Raw genomic sequence first — 21853 nt, forward strand, 5'->3', positions numbered from 1 at the left:
AACCCAAAATATGATTAATGAAACTCTTAACTGGTAATTGATTTTACTCATTAGACCCCAAAAAATATAGATATATTATGCACATCATTTCACGACTGTTTGAAATCCCTCCCATTAGCAGAGGGGTGATATTTTGTATTGGTTTAACATTATTTTCTGATTAATTATTTATCAGACTGCCATCTTTTGATTTGAGTTTTGTGCATGGAATAGCTGGTCATAAATGATGTTGCCATACTAAATGAATGCAGGGTTTGTTGGTGTTGATAGACAGAATGATATGATTATATCTGCATGAAACAATATCAGAGGAATTTATGGGTAAGTTCCTCCTGCGGAGAGAGAGAGGAGGGCAGAGCAGGGCCTTACTGACATCTCCAAACATGTCAGCACAGCACATTGGACAGCACAGCCCTGCCCTCAGAACCAAAGCACAAGATCAACAAGGGCAAGGCAGTTTTCTCTTTGCCCCCCAACAGAAACCCGTTGTCGTTTAACGAAGGAGAGTCCTCCCGCGAAAGGTCAAACTGTCTCCAGGTATCTTCTCCAAGGATCCACATCTCTACTCTGACGCTCAGTCACTGGATTTATATCTTTCCCCCACCCAGCCATGATTGCTGCAGTTTTCTCCAACTTTGGGTTTGTCCATTCTCTTAACGTCCTACTTCTGGCGTTGGCTGGTTTGAGCTCGAGCAGTCCCATCAAGCCTCCAGAGAACCACCACCGCCACAGGGCTTCAGTCGAGAGGGATGCGGGTGGCAATCCGCTGCTCGATGCACAAGATTTTCTGAGCCACTTTCTGTCCACACTGAACCTCACGAAGCTGAGGCCCCAGACCAGGCCCCTGCACGAGCCACCAGAGTACATGCTGGAGTTGTACAACCGATTTGCCAGCGACCGCACGGCAGTGCCGTCAGCCAACATCGTGCGCAGTTACAAGAATGAAGGTACAATATTCTTTTTGTTAAACACCTAGAAAAGTTGGACCCCTTAACATCTTGCATGAGACTCTCGTGTCACAGTTCCATACTTTAATTGACATGTTAGGATTGTTTTCATTTGCTAAATATTAGCAATGTATTAACCTACGGCATAAAGTGTATTCATTTTTCAATTTCACTGCTGAATCATTTAACTTTTTAAATATTGATTAATACAACTACAAAATGTGTACTGAGACAAGCTTTTTGATCTTTAATTTCAGATTTGTCCCGCTACAGTATAAGAGCAGGAGGTGCAAGGATACATCCCCTGCTGTTTAATATCTCCATGCCCCACCATGAGCATGTAACAATAGCCGAGCTTCGTCTATTCACCCTGGTCAGAAAAGCCCAAAGACCTTTCGCTGGCTTTGACTGCAAGGTGACAGTCTACAAAGTACATGAGGGTGTTGTTTGGACAAAAGAGGTGGGGAAAGAAGGGAGAAGGAGGGATAAAGAGGAGGTGGTGGAGATGAAGGATTTGGAGGAACTGGTGACAAAGCATATCCATGCCACAGATAATAGCTGGGTGTCATTTGACCTGACTCATGTGGTTGCGCTCTGGCGGAAGTCAGGGTGTGCGACACACAGATTGGAGGTCCACATTGCTGGTCTGGGGTCAGAGGAGGAAGAGGCCACAGAGGAGGGTGAGGGTTTGGTTGAGATTGATATTGACAGGAGCTTGGACGGAATACACAATGCAGTGATGATCGTATTCTTAGACGATCAGAGCAGAGATCACAAACAGGACAAACAAGAGCTGAACCAGATGATCAAGCATGAGAATGACCTTCCTGAATCCATGGGCCGGAGCCAAGAGTCTTTGTGGGGGCATGTTAATCACGACGTCGGCCATGTAAACCAGAACGAGCTACACAAACAGTCCCTCATGCAACTACAGTCCAACCTTATCTACGACACACCTCCTCGAATCCGTCGCAATGTTAAGAGCGAGTCATGCAAGAGGACGCCTCTCTTTGTGGATTTTAAAGACATCGGCTGGGATAAGTGGATCATCCAGCCTCTGGGCTACGAAGCCTACGAATGCAACGGCGTGTGCAGCCCACCTATGACCTCTGAAGTCTCGCCCACTAAGCATGCCATAGTGCAGACACTGCTGAGCATCAAGAGTCCTGAGAGGGCATCGCGTGCCTGCTGTGTGCCCACTAAGTTGGAGCCGATTTCGCTCCTGTATCACGATAATGGGGTGATCACCTTCAATCACAAGTACGAGGGAATGGTGGTGGCAGAGTGTGGCTGTAGATAGTACAGAGAGACGGAGAGTGCACATAAATAGATCTATCTATCTATCTATCTATCTATCTATCTATCTATCTATCTATCTATCTATCTATCTATCTATCTATCTATCTATCTATCTGTCTGTCTGTCTGTCTGTCTGTCTGTCTGTCTGTCTGTCTGTCTGTCTATCTATCTATCTATCTATCTATCTATCTATCTATCTATCTATCTATCTATCTATCTATCTATCTATCTGAGATCTAATACAGTTGTGTGTGAAAGCACAAGTCTGGACATAGTTGTAAATTAGAGATGGACACTTGATGTAAATGTGCAACTGTATAAAGACAAATGTATAATTATTTTATTAATGTAGAATATAAACCTTTCAAAGTAATGCTGGAAATGTTTTTGAAAGATGTGTCATGATTGATCTTATCTATTTGTCATTTTTGTATGTTAGTGTATATGATACATGTTATTAGTAACAGACCATATTACTTTTGTTACAGTTAAAGATCACAACACAATAGAACAGATTCAATTTAAGTCACTTTTTTTCAGGAAAAGTAACATCCACATCATTATATTGCAGTTCAGATATGAGTTACAACATCCAAGTAGCTATGCGATATCTATTACGTGAGTTCAGTTCAAGTGTTACATGTGTGGAATGTGACAAAATTGTCATTTACTCCCATGTTGGTTGTGAATGATATGGTAAAATGATATGCACTACTGATAGCATTTTTAGTTCATTGTTTGCTTTGTAAAACCTAAAATGCCTCATTTGTTGTTGAATGACAGTCTTGTCCAAATGCTTCATAAGAGAACGCACATGCTCCAGATTTGTAAACGGTATAATTTGTTTCTGTGCCCTGTGGCATCTTGGAGCCACTGAGATGATTTAAAGACTGTGACATTTTGCCTCCTGTTTGCTTGCCAACATTGCAGAAAAAAAAACATATTCGATGGCTTTTGACCAGGAGAGGATTTTCACGGTGTTTTGGAGCTCTTCCGGGCTTCATATGTGAAAAATTTAATATATCTTACGTAACACTGCAGTCAATTGCTGTGAAATCTTTCTTTATGCCAGCCATTCATATCCCACTTTTGGTTTTGACACCAACATGAATGTTACTAAGGTTTTAAAAAAAAAAAAAAATATATATATATATATCTGAAGTTCAATATATGCACAGAGGAATATTGCATTGCTTAGACACCATGTTTCACTGTCAGGTAATAACAGCACTCCCCATCTAACAACCCTAATCCCCATCCCTCGAGCGTCACATGCCTGACGGGCCTCTCTCTGTCTGCTTCCATGTTATAGTGATAAAGAGGTGTCAGAGCCTGGAGTCTTGTAGACCATCACTCAGGATGAGACGCCACTCCAAGTGGTAGCCTTTGTGAGGTGGTGTCAGATTCCTGGTCTCCAGCGCCAACATGTTCTATTGACAATTCTGCCATCAGGTTGCCTGGTGCCCTCCCAACACTCCCACTTCGGTTGCCTGACACTGGCATGCTTACACCCTTATCGAGGCCAGGACAATGGTGCAAATGGAAAAAAAAACACGTCACATCGTCACCTGGCTTCTGCTGCTAACAGTCGGAAGTAGATAACAATAATGGAATAACACCGTGGAATTTTTGGACTTAATAGACAACTCACTCGGTGCAAAGATTTACACAGACGCACAGATTCCGGGGCAGAGATACTGGCAGGCTGTGAACAGCTTAATATACCACTGTAGATAGTATTTAAAATTCGAATAAAGTGTCAAAGTGGAAAATATTTCTTGTCTCCAATTTCCATTTCAGAAAATCTCACTCTTTTGTTCACAATGATTTTAGCTTCTGAACATTTACTATTGAATGTATCATGTTTTCAAAATGTGTCAATTTTATTATGTCAGAATTTTATTTCTTCCCATGAAGAAACAAAGTGATAAAAGTAATTTTACGAACTTTCATTTTGTCTGACATGGAGATTCACTGCTTTTTCAATAATACATGTGAGGAGGTTTCTTTCATGGCAACTTCATTAGACACTATTCATCAAAAGGAGATTTAATTGAAGATTTCAGTGTCCCAGCTTTATTTTATAGAATGGAAATCTCAATTTGGGGATTTTTTAATTTTTTTTTTTAAAGAGGATACTGTAAGACAGATGCACACAGTGGTCTGGATCAATTACTACAATGTCAGACTATGACAAAACCACCAGGGAGAGAGTTCATATTATTGTGACAATCATCAGGTCACAAGGCTAATGTAGGTAAAACAAATCTGGTCAAGGATGGTCAACCTTTAAAAAAACATAAAAGTCCGTCGTGGCATGCATGCTGTGTCTCAACTCATCTGTGACAAGCAAATATGTTGGAAAAGTAGCAAATTTATACATTTGTATAAGTGTCTGACAAACAGTAATAATCAGCATGTTTTCAGAGGAAGGTCTATTTGTATTCAGAATAAGCAACCAGTGATCAAATTTCACACTTTCCAGCTATTTCGACTAACTGACTCAGCTTGTTCCTATGATTTTTTAAACATGCATCAGTGTTTGGTGTTATGCAGAGCTGCAGTCTCTTGCTGCCCTGTTCACAAGCTGAACATCTCTCAAGACACTGCTTTCTAATAGTTACTAGAATATATTACTAGAATGAAAAATAGTTCTGGTTTTCCCAAACAAATCCATCTTTCATTTCATGTTCGGGGTTTTGGAGTGAGGTTTTTAAATTAATGAAAATGTCCCATCTTCATTGTGTTTAAAATGCTTTGCACAGACTATTATGGTTGGGAAATTGTCCCCTATATCCTACTTGTGAGTGACTGTACTACTCTCGCTTAGTTATTTGTGAAAAAAAGGCTATTTTTCTTTTCTTTTTTTTTTCTTTTGTTTTTCTAATAGAGACGTATTGTTTGTATCATAATTTCATTCTCACCGCTGAGAAGTCTGTCTTTAGGTAGAAAGATATGATTTTGTTATACAACAAAATTTGCTATCCTTACAAGGGAGACACAGTTTGAATATATAATATATATATAAATGACCAGTCATCTTTGAAAAGTAATCTTTGTACATCATTTAAGTGTCCTCTTTTTCAGAAATTAAAATATTACTTTTACTCTAACACCAAACTCCGATTTAATGGAGGAAGTGTCCCTCAACCTTGAACTGACAGCATAATGAAATATGTGGAACACTAATCAACATTACCTTTCCACTGGAACCAGGAGCTGTGATGCATTCACAGATCTCATTAAACGTCCACTTACCTTTATAACACCTGTCTGCAGATGTTTTCTTGTTGCATCTTCTTCTCATACTCACCACCTCATACCCACTGAATCCATTTCTGTGAAGAATTGATAACATCCTGGTTATAAAGCATCTTTTACCAAATGCTTGAAACTTCAGCTTTGATCAATCAATCTGATCACAGCAGTACTGCAACAATAATAATAACAAACAGGCATCAATAGGAACTATTTTACGATTTAAAGGAAAGCATTTTCTTCCATGATAATTCGATTTTCTATTTTAGTAAAGATTTAATTTAAATTTAACAATATACAAACATGCAGCATTACATAATCTCGTCAGAGCGCTAAGCAGTCTGCAAATTCACAGAAGGAAATAAAACAGCTGTTAGTTTTAGCATCAGCTTGCACTGTTTCTGTAAAATGCATTTGCAGGCACTGGGTAAACAATAGCTTACTTTTCAATGTGGAAGTCTGTCTCAGCAGTTTTACTTGTGTTCCTTCATATTGTTCTAAATTCGTCGATCCAAAAACTTCAAAAACTGGTGTTATGAAGAGTTCTGCATCCCTGCTTACATGTGCAGCGTCACTTGGAAGTTGAAAACCCCAGGCCATTTCAATGCAGATTAATTGATGTAACTGTGGCCAAACACTACAATGTTACAGCTTTATGCATGTGATGTTGGTTTCAAGAAATGTGGACGTTACCAAACATGGTCACGAGCCCTATAGAGCAGGGGGAAAACATGTGGCCTGTGGCCTGCAAGAGGGTCCCGTTCATGGATTGCGTGAATAAAAGTAATTGTTCCTGGTTTGTTCACATGCAATTGCACTGCTGCAGCAAGAGTAGAAGTAATAATGCAACATGAAAACCCAGCACTAAACACCAGGTATCAACAATAAATGCAGCTGCAAGTGGAGTTAAAATACTCCTAGTCACATTTAAAGAGTGTCTGTTTGAAAGTGTGCCTGAATTATATCATCTGTTAAATATCCACATCTATTTTAGGGGGTTTCGTTTAGAGATGGCTACTCAGATTTACTGACCTCAGAAATAAGAAAATTAGAGGATGTTAAATGGTTACTATTGAGGAGAGACGAAACAATGAATCATTAGTTTTTTGTAATAATGGAAAAGCTGGTGCTGGATTATGTTATGATCTGAACGTGTAACCAGAACTTAGTGAGACCAATAAAGACCTCTGAGGGTTAACGATAGCAGTCCGTGCTCTGAAATAACCTTTCGACGGGGGATTTGTGTATTAGGCGTTCAAACAGTCGACCTGTTTGTAGTTTTCATCTAATTACAGTAAACAAACTGCAGTGCAGCGCCACGCCTGCCACATTTTTTCCGCGCGCATGCGCAGTGGCACTGTGGTGGGTGGAGGTGGATTTTTTTTTTGTTTATTTTCGTGTCCAGCTAGCCAGTAAACGTGCTATTGTTAGCTCGCGTTATTTTCTCACGGTAATAAACCGCAACCGAAAAACGAAGGCGACTCTCAGTGATACCATGCTGTAACAGCCGGCAAGGCCGTGGCAGAAGGTTCGCCGGTGAGCTCGCGTGCTGTTGATGACCGTCTGTTAGCGAATGTGCTCGCACGCTAGCCTGAATAACAAACGCTAAAGCGAGTTAACGTTAGGAGGATCAAAAAAATAAAACCTATCGGGGTTTGGGCAGAGAACGCCACCCACGGAACACCCTCTGCCAGTGGGAGTTACGCTACTGCGGAAGGAAAAAAATCACTGTAAGTTCACAAATCTGCTCTTGTTTGGTTCAGATTTCAGATAAACGGAACGCTTTCTGCGTTAGCGCCCGGTGCTAACCAGTGGCTAACAGAGCCACTGCACGTTAGCTGGCGACGCTCTCAAGTCTTATTTTCTACTAAGGTCCAACGTCAACTCGTTGTTAATGAATAAATATAAAAGCACAGCTTCAAGTAGTACACGGGTATTGCATTTTTAGTCGGGCTGGGTCATTCGCTATCAACGCAATGTTTGATAAAACGCCTATTAGCTATGGCAAATTACCCATTAAAGCTAACATTAGCAGCCCCTGCGGCAAAGAATGCGCGTTAGGTAAAAAAGAAACAACAAAACCTATATGATTGTTAATATGCATACTTAACGTAGAATATTGGCTTCAAATTAGTCGTTTAATTTGTATTTCATCTCAGAGAAGTAGTGTATTTGTTGATGAAAAGCATGCATGCGTGAATGTGGTGCTTGTCCTGAACTGGACTTAACACATGTGTTACGTTAGTTATTTACACATATTGACGTATCGAAGCGAAATGCACATGCGCTAAAGACCTTGCCACAAAAAGGGAGCTTTGTATTTATATTATGATGGTAAGCGCCACCACAGATCTTATAAAAGCCAGAATAATGCACACACTTTATTTATGTTGTTGTGTTATCTCATAATTCATATAGCTTCACCGAGAATGAACTTCTTAGGGAATCCAACACAACAGATTGTACAATCACAATCTTAATAAAAAATCTAATCATATTCCAAGGAGAACTTTCTTTCAGTGGATGTTTGCTGTTGTTGCATTAAGTGATGATATTAGGAGATATAACAGAGAACATCTGTCTGTGTGGGTGAAGGTAGGATGTAACCCGGAAAGAGTCTCCCGTTTGGGGAAACATGCTGATTCTGGACAAAAAGGCATTCTTGCTATGAGGTGAGAGTTCGACAGAGAGAGCTGACTATGACACCACTTTGTGGCCCTCAGATGGACCAACAGATTGTCATTGTCCATGTAACAAACAACATGGCACAATATGCGGTGTCAAGCAGCTACAGATCAAAGATCATTGAAGAGCAGTGCTGAGGAGAGGTGCTCACTGGAATCATTGAGTTCGTTCCCCCGGCACTCTAGACTAATAGTGTTATGTTGTGACCATCAGTTCTCCTCCAACACTTTAAAATGTCATGGTGACAGACAGATTGTGTTCTACTGAGTGATACTTTATGTAATGCAGTGTGAAATCTTGGGCGGCGCACTCATGAACTCTGTGATGTGGCTGTTGCCCTGCTGTTTTAGGTTGCCAGACTTAATCATCAATTTCACCCTGTCACTTCTACAGGCGAAAGCATTGAGGATTCAACTAAAAAGCCTCCCCAAGGTTGAAGCCTAAGGAGCAAGATGTCAATCACAAACACTCCCACGAGCAACGATGCCTGCCTGAGTATTGTGCACAGCCTCATGTGCCACCGGCAGGGAGGAGAGAGTGAAAGCTTCGCCAAGAGAGCCATCGAGAGTCTTGTCAAGAAGCTGAAGGAGAAAAAAGATGAGCTGGATTCTCTCATCACAGCCATCACCACCAACGGCGCTCATCCCAGCAAGTGTGTAACCATACAGCGGACTCTGGATGGACGCTTACAGGTAGATCGACTAATACATCTCAGAGGAAGTGTGTGCGTGCGTGCATTGTGTGTGCGTGTGTGGCCATTGCTCATTGGGTTGTCCTATCTGTTGCAGGTTGCAGGACGAAAAGGTTTCCCTCATGTGGTCTATGCCAGACTGTGGCGATGGCCTGATCTTCACAAGAACGAGCTGAAACATGTGAAATATTGCCAGTATGCCTTCGACCTGAAATGTGACAATGTTTGTGTCAACCCGTACCACTACGAGAGGGTTGTCTCCCCTGGAATCGGTAAGGAGTAGTCGCAGATTATCGTAGTTTGAGGTTTTAGGTAGTTGTTAGCAATAGAATATCACAGAAACTTTGAACATTTTGGAGTAGATTTTTCTTTAATATATTATAGTCGCTTCGATTTTGTTTTTGGGGCTGAGAAATAGTTAAAAAAATGCATCTAATGTGAGCTTCTGCCTCTTTTTTATGATCAGGCTAATTTCATATTTTAATATCTGACTGTTGTATAATTTTACTGTGTTTCTGAATGCACTTTACAAGTGTGTGACACAGGATGGATATTGTTTGTGATTGCGAAGTTCTCATCGCCATTATAATAATGCTTTATGGCCGTGTTTGAATTTCCAAAGTTACATAAAATCGCTAGGTCAGAAGTGTCTTAACTCAATAAATTACATTTAATTGATTGAATGTCATTCTATGAAACCAGAACAAGTTGCACAGTGAGAAAAAAAAAAGCACTTTCAGCATTATACCTTTTTTAAGGGAGCCTCCCCATACTAGAGCTGGTGAAATGTCCAAAAAACAAGGCCTCCATTTGTAGCATGCATACTTTTAGCAATGCACCTTCATTGTATGGCTTTGATACTAATGCTACTCCATCAGTAAGGCATGACTGCACCACGGATCTAATGATCTCAGTTTTGCCTCACATTCAATAGAATAAAACTCGTAATTCTTTTTATGGGAGAAATTCTAATTGTCGTATTGGTAAGTTTCACATCTTGCAAGGTCAGATTGAGCCCAGATTATGTTTGACACCCCTGGTTTAGGTATTATGAGCAGTGTGTGGATCCCGAGAGTATCGCTTATGCACTTACTATGTTGCTGATGATTAAACTTCACGAACTGATGATTTGAAGTTGATCAATATCTTCTCTTGTTGTTGTGGTTGCAGACTTATCAGGACTGACCCTGTCAAGTTCAGGTAGGAGGATTGCTGAGCTTCTGCTATTTCTTTTCCAAAGGTTTTGTGGCTTCATCTTAATCACGTGTGTGTGTGTGTTTTTTTTCTTTTTCACCAGGTCCCCTCTTGGTAAAGGACGAGTACGACTACGACAACCAGCAATCTCACTCCAGCTCAGAAAACCACCTGCAGACCATCCAGCACCCGCCGTCCCGGCCGGGTCCTCAGGAGACGTTCAGCAGCCCAGCGCTCCTGCCCCCTTCAGAGGGCAGCAGCTCTGCCTCCACCTCAGCTTTCTCTGCTATCAGTGCTGGACCCTCGAGTGAGACACTGTTTACATCCACATTGTAAAAATGTGCAGCAAAGCCATTTTTACTATTGTTAAATTAGATTTTCTTAAAAAAAAAAATTTCCTTTTCGAACTGATACCTACAACTATTTTCCAACAAACTTGTCCTCCTTCCAGATGCTACTCCCAACTGGAGCAGAAACAGCAGCTTCACTCCTACAGTGCCTCAGCACCAGAACGGGCATCTACAGCATCACCCCCCCATGCCCCACACGGGGCATTACTGTGAGTGAACGTCTATTTAATTCTCTGACCGTTTCCTCTTTCACAATGATGGAGTTATTATGTGCTTTAATTAACATTTACAATGTTAATTAGTTCAGGCCCCAAAAAAAGGCCGCCGTTGTAGGAAGACAAGTTTACTTATCGTGCTAATGCATTCATTGATTTATGTCGACATTTACTTAATCGCACCTTCTTCCTCTTTTTTTTTTTTTTTATTGCTTTTTGGCTTTGAAGACAGACAGGAAGTGGGAAAATGGGACACTGGGGTTTTTAGTGGTACTTTTTTTGATTCGGCGTCATGTCGGTTCTCGGTCGAGGAAAGCTTTTGGGTCGGGCCCGAGACGCTCCGCAGCTGATCTGAACCGCAGCCTAATGCGAGTTGTGGTGAGAGCAAAGTGATGTTGAAGTTTCTCATCATCAGTGTCGTTTGAGTTTTTGGCATCACTTGAACAGAACTTGCTGTAGCTGCTGCAGCCGCCTCTCCTTATAGGCAAAACCTAGAAAAGTGGAAATACAACACACTGCAGACTGGATGATATTGTGAACACTTGCCACTGAAAACCAATTCTTTTAGGCCTTTAAGTTGGGATTTCAGTGAAAACTGCTGTTTGAAGCATCTTATTTGTGGCAATTGTTGCAGTGTCTTCAATATAAAATGCACAATACACTACTTTTAGATTCATTATTGCAATTTGTGTAAAACAAAGTGATTTATCACAGAAAACCTATTGATCAATTGCCGTTAAAACAAATGTATATGTTTGAGTCACCTCCCGGGGGCATGCCTGCAAAAATATGTTGAAATGGAAAAAAAAAAAAAAAAAATGTAATCTAGATACTGTGGTTGAGGAGAACATTAATCATAATCACTTTTTTTGTGGTAACAAATGTTCAAGTAACTCATAATTTAGGACAACTGTTATTTTAGCCAACTGCTGCACAATCTTTATGTTTATACTGAACCAGCTGAAGCTTCATAGATCACGCTCTCATTCACGCGTCATGATGCGTCGGCCCGTCTGAGGTGAGCGGATGGGAAGTAGCATTCCACTTTGATTGCAGTCGTGATGTTTCGGCCACACGCTACATGACAGGGGCTCATGTGGCTGTGCAAAATTAATATTGACATGTTCTCACAGGGCCTGTTACCAATGAAATTGCGTTCCAGCCTCCGATATCAAACCACCCCGGTGAGTATCGATTGGCAGTTAGAAGAAAACCCAGGTTCCTCCTGCCGCCACAGTCCCCCTGACCTCATGGTTGCTTCTTTGTTGTTGCAGCTCCAGAGTACTGGTGCTCCATCGCATACTTTGAGATGGACGTTCAGGTCGGGGAGACGTTCAAAGTGCCGTCCACGTGTCCGATAGTGACCGTGGACGGCTACGTGGACCCATCAGGAGGCGATCGCTTCTGCTTAGGTCAACTGAGCAACGTTCACAGGACGGAGAACATTGAGCGAGCAAGGTACTCCCATCGCATGCTTGGAGATGTTTGGTTAAAGCAGTCTACATTTTATTATGGTCACACATCCCTGTTGTCTGTGTCCGCAGGCTGCACATTGGAAAAGGTGTGCAGCTGGAGTGCAAAGGCGAGGGAGACGTTTGGGTGCGCTGTCTGAGCGACCACGCAGTGTTTGTCCAGAGCTATTATCTGGATCGGGAGGCTGGACGCGCCCCAGGCGACGCCGTTCACAAGATTTACCCCAGTGCTTACATCAAGGTGAGACTTCAGTGCTCATAACGTGAAAAGCACAAGTTTTCCAAGAAGCTGTTACAGAATCTATGAAGTCAGTTGTTGTTGTTGCTGCTTTAATGTACATGTTGTGAACATTGCGTGGCCATATAACCACTTCTGTGTTTTTTTTTTTTTTGCTGTGTTGAAAAGAACATATGCGCATACTCCACCTCTGCACTGAGTATGAACGGGGTCAGGGCAGTGCTATGTCTTCCACTTCTCGCAGACTGATAACAGCATTCGTCTTGTCCCCCGCCAGGTGTTCGACTTGCGTCAGTGCCACCGGCAGATGCAGCAGCAGGCGGCGACGGCTCAGGCAGCAGCTGCAGCGCAGGCAGCCGCCGTGGCCGGGAACATTCCCGGGCCCGGCTCTGTGGGAGGCATCGCCCCTGCCATCAGTGAGTGCTCTTACGCTTGCACTTAGTCTCAAATAAGTGTTCAAGGCTATTATTATGATTGCTTTTCATCATCGTCCTCTGTGGGGTTTGAGCCCCGACCGTTATTGGAGACTTTCTTACTGAACACAACGATGTGACCAAGAGCCAAACAGAAATAGGGACAAAGGATGCATTTATTCAGTCAAAAATATTCATTAATATCCCTTTGTTTTTCAGTTAAAATGTTCTCCTTCACATTTAAGATAAACACAGAGTCTCCCAGAGGAATTTGTCTTTCAGGGTCTAAATAAATTCTCCCTGCGAAGGCTGAACAACACAAAAACAAGCATTGATCAAACATGATAGACGGATAAATCCTTTTTTTGATCCTGCAGGAAATCCAAAATGAAAATGGACCAAAACATATTTTTAAGTGAAAGCCAAGGCTTAAATTAAACTGCACGCACTAAAAGGGAACATACCGAGTCTGGATGTGTCCGCTACACAAGTTCAGTTCTCTGAACATGGACAATGAAGGAGGATTCTATCTTGTTGCTCGGAAATGTAGGTTTCTGTGCTGCTGTGAGGAGTATTTGATAAATAAACGTACCTGCAGATTAATCATCAAAGACTAGAGGGATTGATTCTAAGGTCAGGTGTCACCATCTTCCTGGCTGGCCACTACTTATGGTAGTTTCTGAGATTTTTAAATTTCAGAAAGGGTATTGTGTTATTTATGCCAAATCTTGTCCGTGGTGACAGGATCAGTACTGTGACACTTGACCTGCTGTATTGGACTCAGAAACATCCGGCATGTAAAGCTACATACTAGAAAAATGGAACACACTAGAAATGTAGCTTTACGTATAGTATTAAGTGCTGGAATGAATTTTGTCTCACGAGTCTATTTCGATTGTCCATGTCGAGTAGCTTCTCTGCCTGTCGTGCAGCAGTGATCACAGGTTGACGGGCTGTGATTCCCCTGCAGGTTTATCTGCCGCCGCAGGCATCGGGGTCGACGACCTGCGCAGGCTGTGCATCCTGCGGATGAGCTTCGTGAAGGGCTGGGGGCCGGACTACCCTCGGCAGAGCATCAAAGAGACGCCCTGCTGGATCGAGATCCATCTGCACCGAGCTCTGCAGCTACTGGATGAGGTCCTGCACACCATGCCCATCGCCGACCCCCAGCCCCTCGACTGAGCGGCGAGGCGTGAGCTGTGCAGAGCAAAGAATCAGACTGTACTTGTAACGGAGTACTCCACCTATAGGCCTGGAGTGCCAAAGGAGGACTGCAACCACCACCACCACCACGCTGAGTGAAGTTGTAGAAGTAGGACAGAGAGGCCAGCAGTATACTCCAAGCTTTCCTTCCGATCCGGAGCGCCGAGCAGTCACCAGCACACTGACGGCGACTCCGGGTCTGCAAGGTCAGCAACTTCCTACCAGCCAGAGGAAGATGTGAGTCACACTGGGGGGAGTCGCAGCCTGCTGGGGGGGAAAAAACAAAAAAAATCCTGCCAGGAGGGACGCACGTTACAAAAGGGAGACCAGTGAAAAGTCTGAATCGAAGAGGCAGCAATGAATTGTCAAGTTAAAGCAGAACTTGTTAGGCTGTCTTTTATCCAGTGTGATAACGGTGTATTTAAGATGTGAAGCTTCCTTTTAACTGGCAAAGAAATTGTTTCTATTCAAACAATTTTTCTTCGGTTTTTAAACTCTCCATATGCTGGAGGTTTTTTTTTTTTTTTATTGTGCTGGAGTATACTGCCGGTCCAGTCCTCCTCTGTTGGCGCTCCACAGCCGATGCAGCTTTGTTTGAGTGGAGTTACAACCCCCCCCCCCTCACAGATCAGGACATTTATGTAAAATCATGCTATACATTTCTCATGTTCTTGTAAGATGTAATCTTAAATATTTTCTTCCAATGCTGACAGACCTTTCTTCTTTTTTCTTTTGATATTTTCTTTGGAATGATTTTGAAATGATGCAAATTCAAAAAGCCCATTTTAACCGAGTCACCTTCTTTTTCAGGTCAAACTTCCATTTTTAAGGCTGTTAAGACACGGAGAAGTGATGTTTTGTACTAAAGTATTTCAGCCCCTCTCCCCCGACTGTAATTGAAATGATAAAAAATATTCTCCAAAAATAGATTATAACATGCTTGTGTTATGTTATTGTCTTCTTTTTTTTTTTTTTTGAATTAGATGCCCACATAGTGTCTATTAGCACTTTATTAATTTCTGTTTTGTCTTGTTTCATAGTCTCATTTGTGGTTACTTCTTGTGCCCATATTATCTTTTAGCATAGTTATTTTTTCTTTCTTTCTTGCTATTGATCAGGTTTAGATCTAATTAAAAAAAATGGTCACGCGTGCTCTCTCCATCCGTCTTTAGTGTCATACTACTGCAGCAGGTCGCTAAGCTGAACGTTTGATACTGGAGACATTGTGGGTGGAGCCTGACGACACGACCGACCACCGCCGCCCAGTTTAATTTGAGTATAGCTTGGATGACATGTAATATATTGTAGACAGCTGAGCAAACAAGGAGGGAACTGTTGAGAGGAAGCATAAGCCATATTAATGCCAAATATACCCCAAGAAAAGAATGAATCACGGTGATCAGACGTTTCAGTATTATGTTGCTTGGTTTTATTTTCTCCCCCCCCAAATCATTCAAACAAGTTCAGTTTTAGCTCGGCATTATTGATCAAACAGTATTTTGGTATTTGGAGCTCTGTTTACCTACAGCTGTTGCAGTATTTTATACTCTTTTTGCTACCTTTACAGTGATGAACCATTCTGGTCATAATTATAAATATATATCCAAAAAGAGGAATGCTGTACAATGTTCAGGAAATGCAAGTTCATGCTCATCTTAACCATTTACACTTATGTCATACAATCTGAATACATATGGAGTTTGAATGATGTTGGTGTTTATATGTATGAATATGGTTGAATAAAATTTAACGGGCTAACATGAAGGAGTCGCTTGATCATGTGAGGGTAAACCTGGGAAGAATGCAGTATTGTGGCTAGCTGTATGACTTTAGGTGAACATCATAATGGTGAGTATTTCGCTGTCATTTGCGACACTTGTACGTTAATGTCTATCTCCATTTGACTGCCCTTTTTAATACCAATTTACAAAAAGCCTTTTCTTTTCCGTCACGTATACGCCTGCAGTGTTTTCAGAAGTGAAACACCTTATTGGTTTTGTGCTTCTCTTCCGTGGCCAATAGTCATGGACTAAAACACTGTCAATTAAAATTAGCCAATCATATAATTATTGTGAATCACATTTTTCACTCCTTTACATCAATTTTAATGACTTGCTAATATTGTAATAACATACAAAATTGAGTGCTGCATTGTATTTACATTATATATCCTCATGAAATATATACCCATTTTGATAAGCAAACTTCACAAATACAAATAAAAGACATAAGAAATGCTAACTTAATGTATTATTACAACACTGGCTGCAATTCCTTGTGGAAATTGCATTTTATTGCAGCTTAAATGAAGGAATAAGTATATTAACTGATGAAATGATTTTTGAATTATTAGTATTGAAGTAAATTATTACATTTGCAGGCCATTATTACATCATCGGTTGCTACACGTTCCAATTACTGACCCTCTCCCGCAATTGTTGGCTGGAGAAAAAAAAATAATGCTGCGAAAACCTGAAAGAAAAGCTCGACATCCAACTGTGGGAGAAAAAAAAAAATGTCCACATTTTTGCAGTGTACTCATAGACCTTAACTCCAGTACCTTTTAAGGAGGCGTTTAGCTGGGTTGCTTCTTTCAGGGCATATTGTGATCCAAAGGGGTGACGAGACATTTGAACTTTGACCTTTCCAGTTCAGGCCTCCACGCCACCGCTGACCCCAACTAGTGATAGTGACAGAAAGGACGACCGGCATTGAACAAGAAAACGTTTATTACTGCAAAGACAAGTTCACAAATTTTAAGAAAACAACACTAAGAAGCTAGCCTGAGCTGAGATCTGAAATATTCAGAAAACGAAACTACATGTGTCATCAAATAGTTTCTATAATCATCAATACGACAAACTAAATGATAATGTCTTTGTAAATATAAAAGTCCCCCAATTGTCCTCGTCTTTTTTAACCCCCCCTTCCCTCCCCACCTGTAAAATACACAATACAAATCACCCTACACAAGTTGGTTCGCTTGCCAATTCGAGAATATACATCATATGAAGGAGAAACGGAACGGCACACGAAAAGAAAGTCACGTGAAATTAGTGTGTATATATTATATCAGATACTTTACATTATCCAGAGGAAAAAAAAAAAAGGGAAAATAAATCACAAAAGCACTTCAGCCAACATATCAGATAAAACGTTCACCAAAAGAATAAGTCAAATAATTAGGACAAATAAATATACCTTTTTTCAGTTTTTGATTTTTATATATATATATAGATATATATATACTGTATATATATACACATTTTTGTCTAGGGTGAATCAAAAATAAAAACCTCCCCCCAAATGCCACTGCCAAATGCTTGTGCTTGCATTAGCGCGTGCTACAGATGGCCACGACTCACTAGACCGTCAAATGGCACTTGAAAGAAACAAAACAAAACAAAATAATACAAATCTCAAACAGCTCACAGCATTCAGAAAATATCATTTGACAAAATTAAATCACAATCATGAGAAGAAGAAAAAAAAACAACAAAAACAAGTCAGAGCATTTTACTTACAGTTACTCTCCTGGCTCGCTCACCAGTTCTATACAATAAAAACTCGTCTGCAGGTGTGTTGCGAGGGTGTGTGTGTGTGCGCGAGTGCGTGTGTGGAGTGTGACATCCAGTAAATAAATAGTCCAGTCTGAGAAGAGGTTGTTTTTTTTTTTTTTCTCCTTTCTGCTTCCTCAGCACTGCTGTGTAGCCTCGATCTGTAAGCCCACCTAGAGACCCAACAGTCACCCAGGCCATCTGCTTTGGCCGGGGCGAAATTAAAGGCACTGGAGTCTGCTATGGGTCAGTGAAGCTGCCATGTCCAGGCGAAGAGGCCTTTCTCAGCTCTCCTGCGACGGAGTCAAAGGACGGCTTATAACCTACAGGTTTTTTTTGTTTGTTTTTTTTCCGTTGGTTTTGTTTTTTTAAAGTAAATAATGGGCTCATTTGAAAACACCTGATACATAAAAAAAAAAAAAAAAGAACTCCTCAATTTCAAACACACATAGAAAGAAAGTACAATTGTGTTGGCAGCATTTACGTCGGTTCAGTGTTAACCAGGCAGGCTCTGACATGCAGAAAGCTAAACCACTGTCTGGCACCGTCTGGTAAAAAAAAAAAAAGAGAAAGCAAGAAGGGGCGGGGGTTAAGATCGAGATTAGGACAACATTTTCGAGCAGCACATGGGAGGTGTGCGAGGCCAGAAAGCACTTATGATCCTAAAGCACACAATCAAGATGGAAAGAAAACATCTTTTAAGCCTTTTTTTTTTGTTTGTTTTGTTTTTTTTTACTTCAGGCACAAAAATAATACAAGTCAACATCTACAGCGTTGTAATAAATATATATGATAAGAAAGATGAGCTCCGTACAAAAAAAACAATAGATCAGTGAGAGAAAGGTGAAAATGATGAAGGCAAGAAACCCTCCCGCAAAAAACCTTCACAATGCATGTTGAAGTTTTACAGACAGGAGCCCACGAAGTTTTACAGCGTTTGAGTCATCAGACAAGTGAACTGTGGGGATTTTTTTTTTTTTTTTTTAATGCATCATTTATTATTTTTGCACTGGTACTGAGCAGTTAAAGGGGCACTGCCCACATAATGTTTGCTTTTCTAACGTCTTTTTATGACTGTTTGCAGAGACGAGAGTTCCTGTGAGAGCAACAGACTGTTTTATTAAGAGCCTTGATATTTCTTTTTTTTTTTTGGTGCATCTGCTTTTCAAAAGAAATGGAGCTCTCATCGCCAGTTCAATTTCAATCACACTAGATAAGTCATAAATTGTGTTCATGCCAGAAGAAAATATATTGTGGATATGGACTCTAATCTGGGAATCTGGCATTGGTATAACATATTAAGTAGATTGCAATGTTTCAATCGGAAATCCTCTTTCCTCACATGGATTCACTAATTCCATACAAAGAGTCTGGCAGCAATCTTCCATTCATTTTCCAATATGGCTGCAGCTTGATGTAATAAAAAGGGGCTCCGAGGCTGCTGACTGTAAAGTTCACTGGGCTTTTTCCTCAAAGACTTGAGAAGTGTCTGTCGTCTGTAGTTCCTGAATCTGCTCAGCCAGACATTTCAAGCCAGCAGGAGCAGGGTAAGGCTAGAATACAAGAAGTGTGGCATAGGTGTAACCTGCGAGAAACGTGGCTTCAGGGAGGCTAGGATTCACTTTTCAGATCCCCCACAGAGTGGAAATTATGTAGTTGAGACGAGAGAGAAGAAGAAGAAGAAGAAGAAAAAAAAGAAACATCCCGGATAATCCACTGACTCAGTAGCCTAAACTACATAAAGTATTTGCACTTTAAAAAACAAACAAACAGGTATTTCTACACAGGCTGACCAGATCCAGTGTACTGATAGCATTGAAGTAGGTTGTTTTTCCAGTCGTGATCGAACCTTTAAGAGTTGTTTACAGCAAATACAGTGCTTTTTTTCTTCTTTAACCTTAACCAAACATAAAAACCCCAACAAAAACTGCTTTTTCTATACAGTAGGTCTGCTCTTTGCAGTGGTAAAACTAGTGATTTCTCCTCAGTACCCAATATGCATAAGCAATCAAACCGAAAAGATCAGAAACACAATAAATATTAATAAATAAACAATTTCTCCAGAGAAATGGCACAAGCCATTTCGGCAAGCATGAAAAAAAAAAAAAATGACACGTTTATTTTAGTGACAAAAAGTTCCTGTTCAGAGGATTAATCTCAATAATCTCCACAACACAGAAGGCTATAACAGTTCAAGTATAGATAAAGTCTAATGAATCAGAAATTAGTTCCCAGGCCTTTCCCAGTTCACAGTCTATGAACTAATTACAAATGAGCTACCAAAAGAAACATTCACATATAAACAATCAGATCCACCACATAAAAAGCGACAAATATATGCACTGTATCGTCATTATATATACTATACATATATATATATATATATCTATATATATATATCTCTTTTGAATATCAGAAAATATCTACTTTTGGTCCGCTGTACAAAGATGATCTGTGACAGGGAACAAAGGCTGAATCAATCATTTTATGGGCTAAAAACAGAAATGAAAAATGTATCAGAGGTGAGAGAAAAGCAATGCAGACTTTCTCTGTCGCGTTGAGATTTGTGCAGTACAGTGGTGTGTGTGCAATAAGGTTTGGTGACTGTGCTGCACGCGTCAAAGGGCTGGCACCACTGGTTTGAGGTAGGGTGACTGATGGATGTGTTCCAACACACACACACACACACGAGCATGCAGACATACACAGGCATATACACACACACACACACATGCACATAAAAAACACAGTGCCAACCAACGCACACACACGCACGCACACACACACACACACACACGCATACACACGATAACAAAGGCTAATGCAAGAATAGGCCTCGAGAGGGCAGAGTGAGGGCAGGAGCAAGGCTAAAGACCATGATTCAGAGAAGTAACGAGCTTAGCAGAGCCGATCCAGAGAAAACAACAGGTGGGTCCATGCCTGCATCTCTTGGTCTCAACACTGATAAGCCAGCCCAAATCCAGCCAAGAGTCACCAGAAAGCCAAAAAAAAAAAATAAAAATGTGTGGCTGGGACAATGCAGAGGTGGGCTGTAGGCTCTCCGCAGCACACAGTCAGGACTATATGGACAGCTGCATTACAGGTTAAGGCACTATGATAAAGCCGAGGTACATTAAATCCCTGACATTCCTTCTGCTCTGCAACATGGCACTGTGGGACAGGAGGACAGCTTCCGGTGTGGCCTGGACGGCTCACTTTTTAGCTTGTTGGTTTGTTTTTGGTCCACTGCGAACTAAAGTAGTTTTTCCTTAAGACAAAAATAAAAAAACAAAACAAAAAAAAAAAACTGCAAAACCAAGGGAAACATGTCTTGTGAGTTGTTTTGGAGATTACAGCTGGTCACGTCAACCTCACGACAGAGCATCTAAAAACAAAGGCAAGCGCTATGCACGAGTGCATAGAAAAGCTAGCATCAAGGTGTTCTTTTTTTTTTTTTTTTTTTTAAGCGCCGTTCTTCAAAATCTCCTTTCTATTCACAAGAGTAGCAGCACACACATTTCTTGAGGGAGTTTTTTTTTTCTTTTTTTTCTTTTGTGGCTAAAAGCTATACGTTCTTTACAGCAGGTGGCTACTGAATAATTGTTCAACAGATAATGATCTTTACCAAAACATTGTACTTAAATTTTAAAAAAAACAAGACGTCCCTTTGATTTTTAGCTACATGCAATACTCAAGAAAGTTCAAACTAAAGTGTATTAGCAGTTGGAATGGATGGTGACATAATTCAGAGTAAAATTAGGAGAGGAAAAAAAAAAAAATCAGATCAAAACAGCATGATAGCACCGTGAGTTTTGCGTAATACCAATTCAAAGTACAGCCAGACTATGTACAATAGGTGTTCTTGAGTTGATCAATGCCTTTGCTCCACTGGGACTAGTGACATGGATTTGAGCTCTGAGACATCAGTAGTTTGAAAAAGTCGAATTTTCCATTCTGGGAAAAAAACTCAAGTCTGCAAGTACAGACAACCCTTGACGCGCCTTTCCTAAACAGTAAACATCTAACGGGTCAAATTAGTCCCTTTTTTTTTTTCTTCCAGGTCTCTTCCACCAGCTGCCGCTTCAATTTAAGAGCACAGACTGACAGGATGACGACACATCCAGAATTTAAGCGGTCAGACAAGGACAGAGCACATCTTGGCCAGCGGATCAGCGTCTCGCCACTCTTCCACTGACCCTGGCTGGACAGGGAGAGGAGAGCACGTCCACACGAGTGCAAACAAGAGACAACGCATGAGAGAAGACGCACACATCGAGACTTACAGAGAGAGAGAGAGAGAGAGAGATATGTGGAGAGTGGGACAGCGAAGA

At 41.0% G+C, this 21853-nt stretch overlaps 2 protein-coding genes across 2 annotated transcripts; both read left to right on the plus strand.

The window, feature by feature from the left end:
- Positions 1-610: 610 nt before the first annotated feature.
- On the plus strand, positions 611-2247 carry bmp10l (bone morphogenetic protein 10, like; the record flags this gene model as incomplete). Its single annotated transcript, XM_080509626.1, has 2 exons — positions 611-947; positions 1205-2247. 2 exons carry the CDS (start codon positions 611-613, stop codon positions 2245-2247), a joined length of 1380 nt encoding a protein of 459 aa, XP_080365752.1.
- A 4669-nt stretch (positions 2248-6916) lies between these two features.
- Positions 6917-15687, plus strand: smad4a (SMAD family member 4a). Its single transcript, XM_080509764.1, has 11 exons — positions 6917-7234; positions 8583-8881; positions 8978-9152; positions 10051-10080; positions 10178-10381; positions 10526-10633; positions 11773-11823; positions 11914-12097; positions 12184-12352; positions 12627-12765; positions 13733-15687. The coding sequence occupies exons 2-11, from the start codon at positions 8642-8644 to the stop codon at positions 13942-13944; spliced, it is 1512 nt and encodes a 503-aa protein (XP_080365890.1). The 5' UTR covers positions 6917-7234; positions 8583-8641; the 3' UTR covers positions 13945-15687.
- Positions 15688-21853: the final 6166 nt, after the last annotated feature.

This window comes from Blennius ocellaris (genome assembly GCF_963422515.1).
Source record: "Blennius ocellaris genome assembly, chromosome: 15".
In the NCBI taxonomy this organism is placed as follows: domain Eukaryota; kingdom Metazoa; phylum Chordata; class Actinopteri; order Blenniiformes; family Blenniidae; genus Blennius; species Blennius ocellaris.

What these genes read in the sequence shown, in the direction of transcription:
- smad4a (XM_080509764.1), top strand. Translation starts at nt 8,642, where the DNA reads ATGTCAATCACAAACACTCCCACGAGCAACGATGCCTGCCTGAGTATT. An exon ending in CTCTGGATGGACGCTTACAG is followed by an intron (nt 8,882 to 8,977) that starts GTAGATCGACTA and finishes TATCTGTTGCAG; the next exon opens with GTTGCAGGACGAAAAGGTTT. An exon ending in TCCGATATCAAACCACCCCG is followed by an intron (nt 11,824 to 11,913) that starts GTGAGTATCGAT and finishes TTGTTGTTGCAG; the next exon opens with CTCCAGAGTACTGGTGCTCC.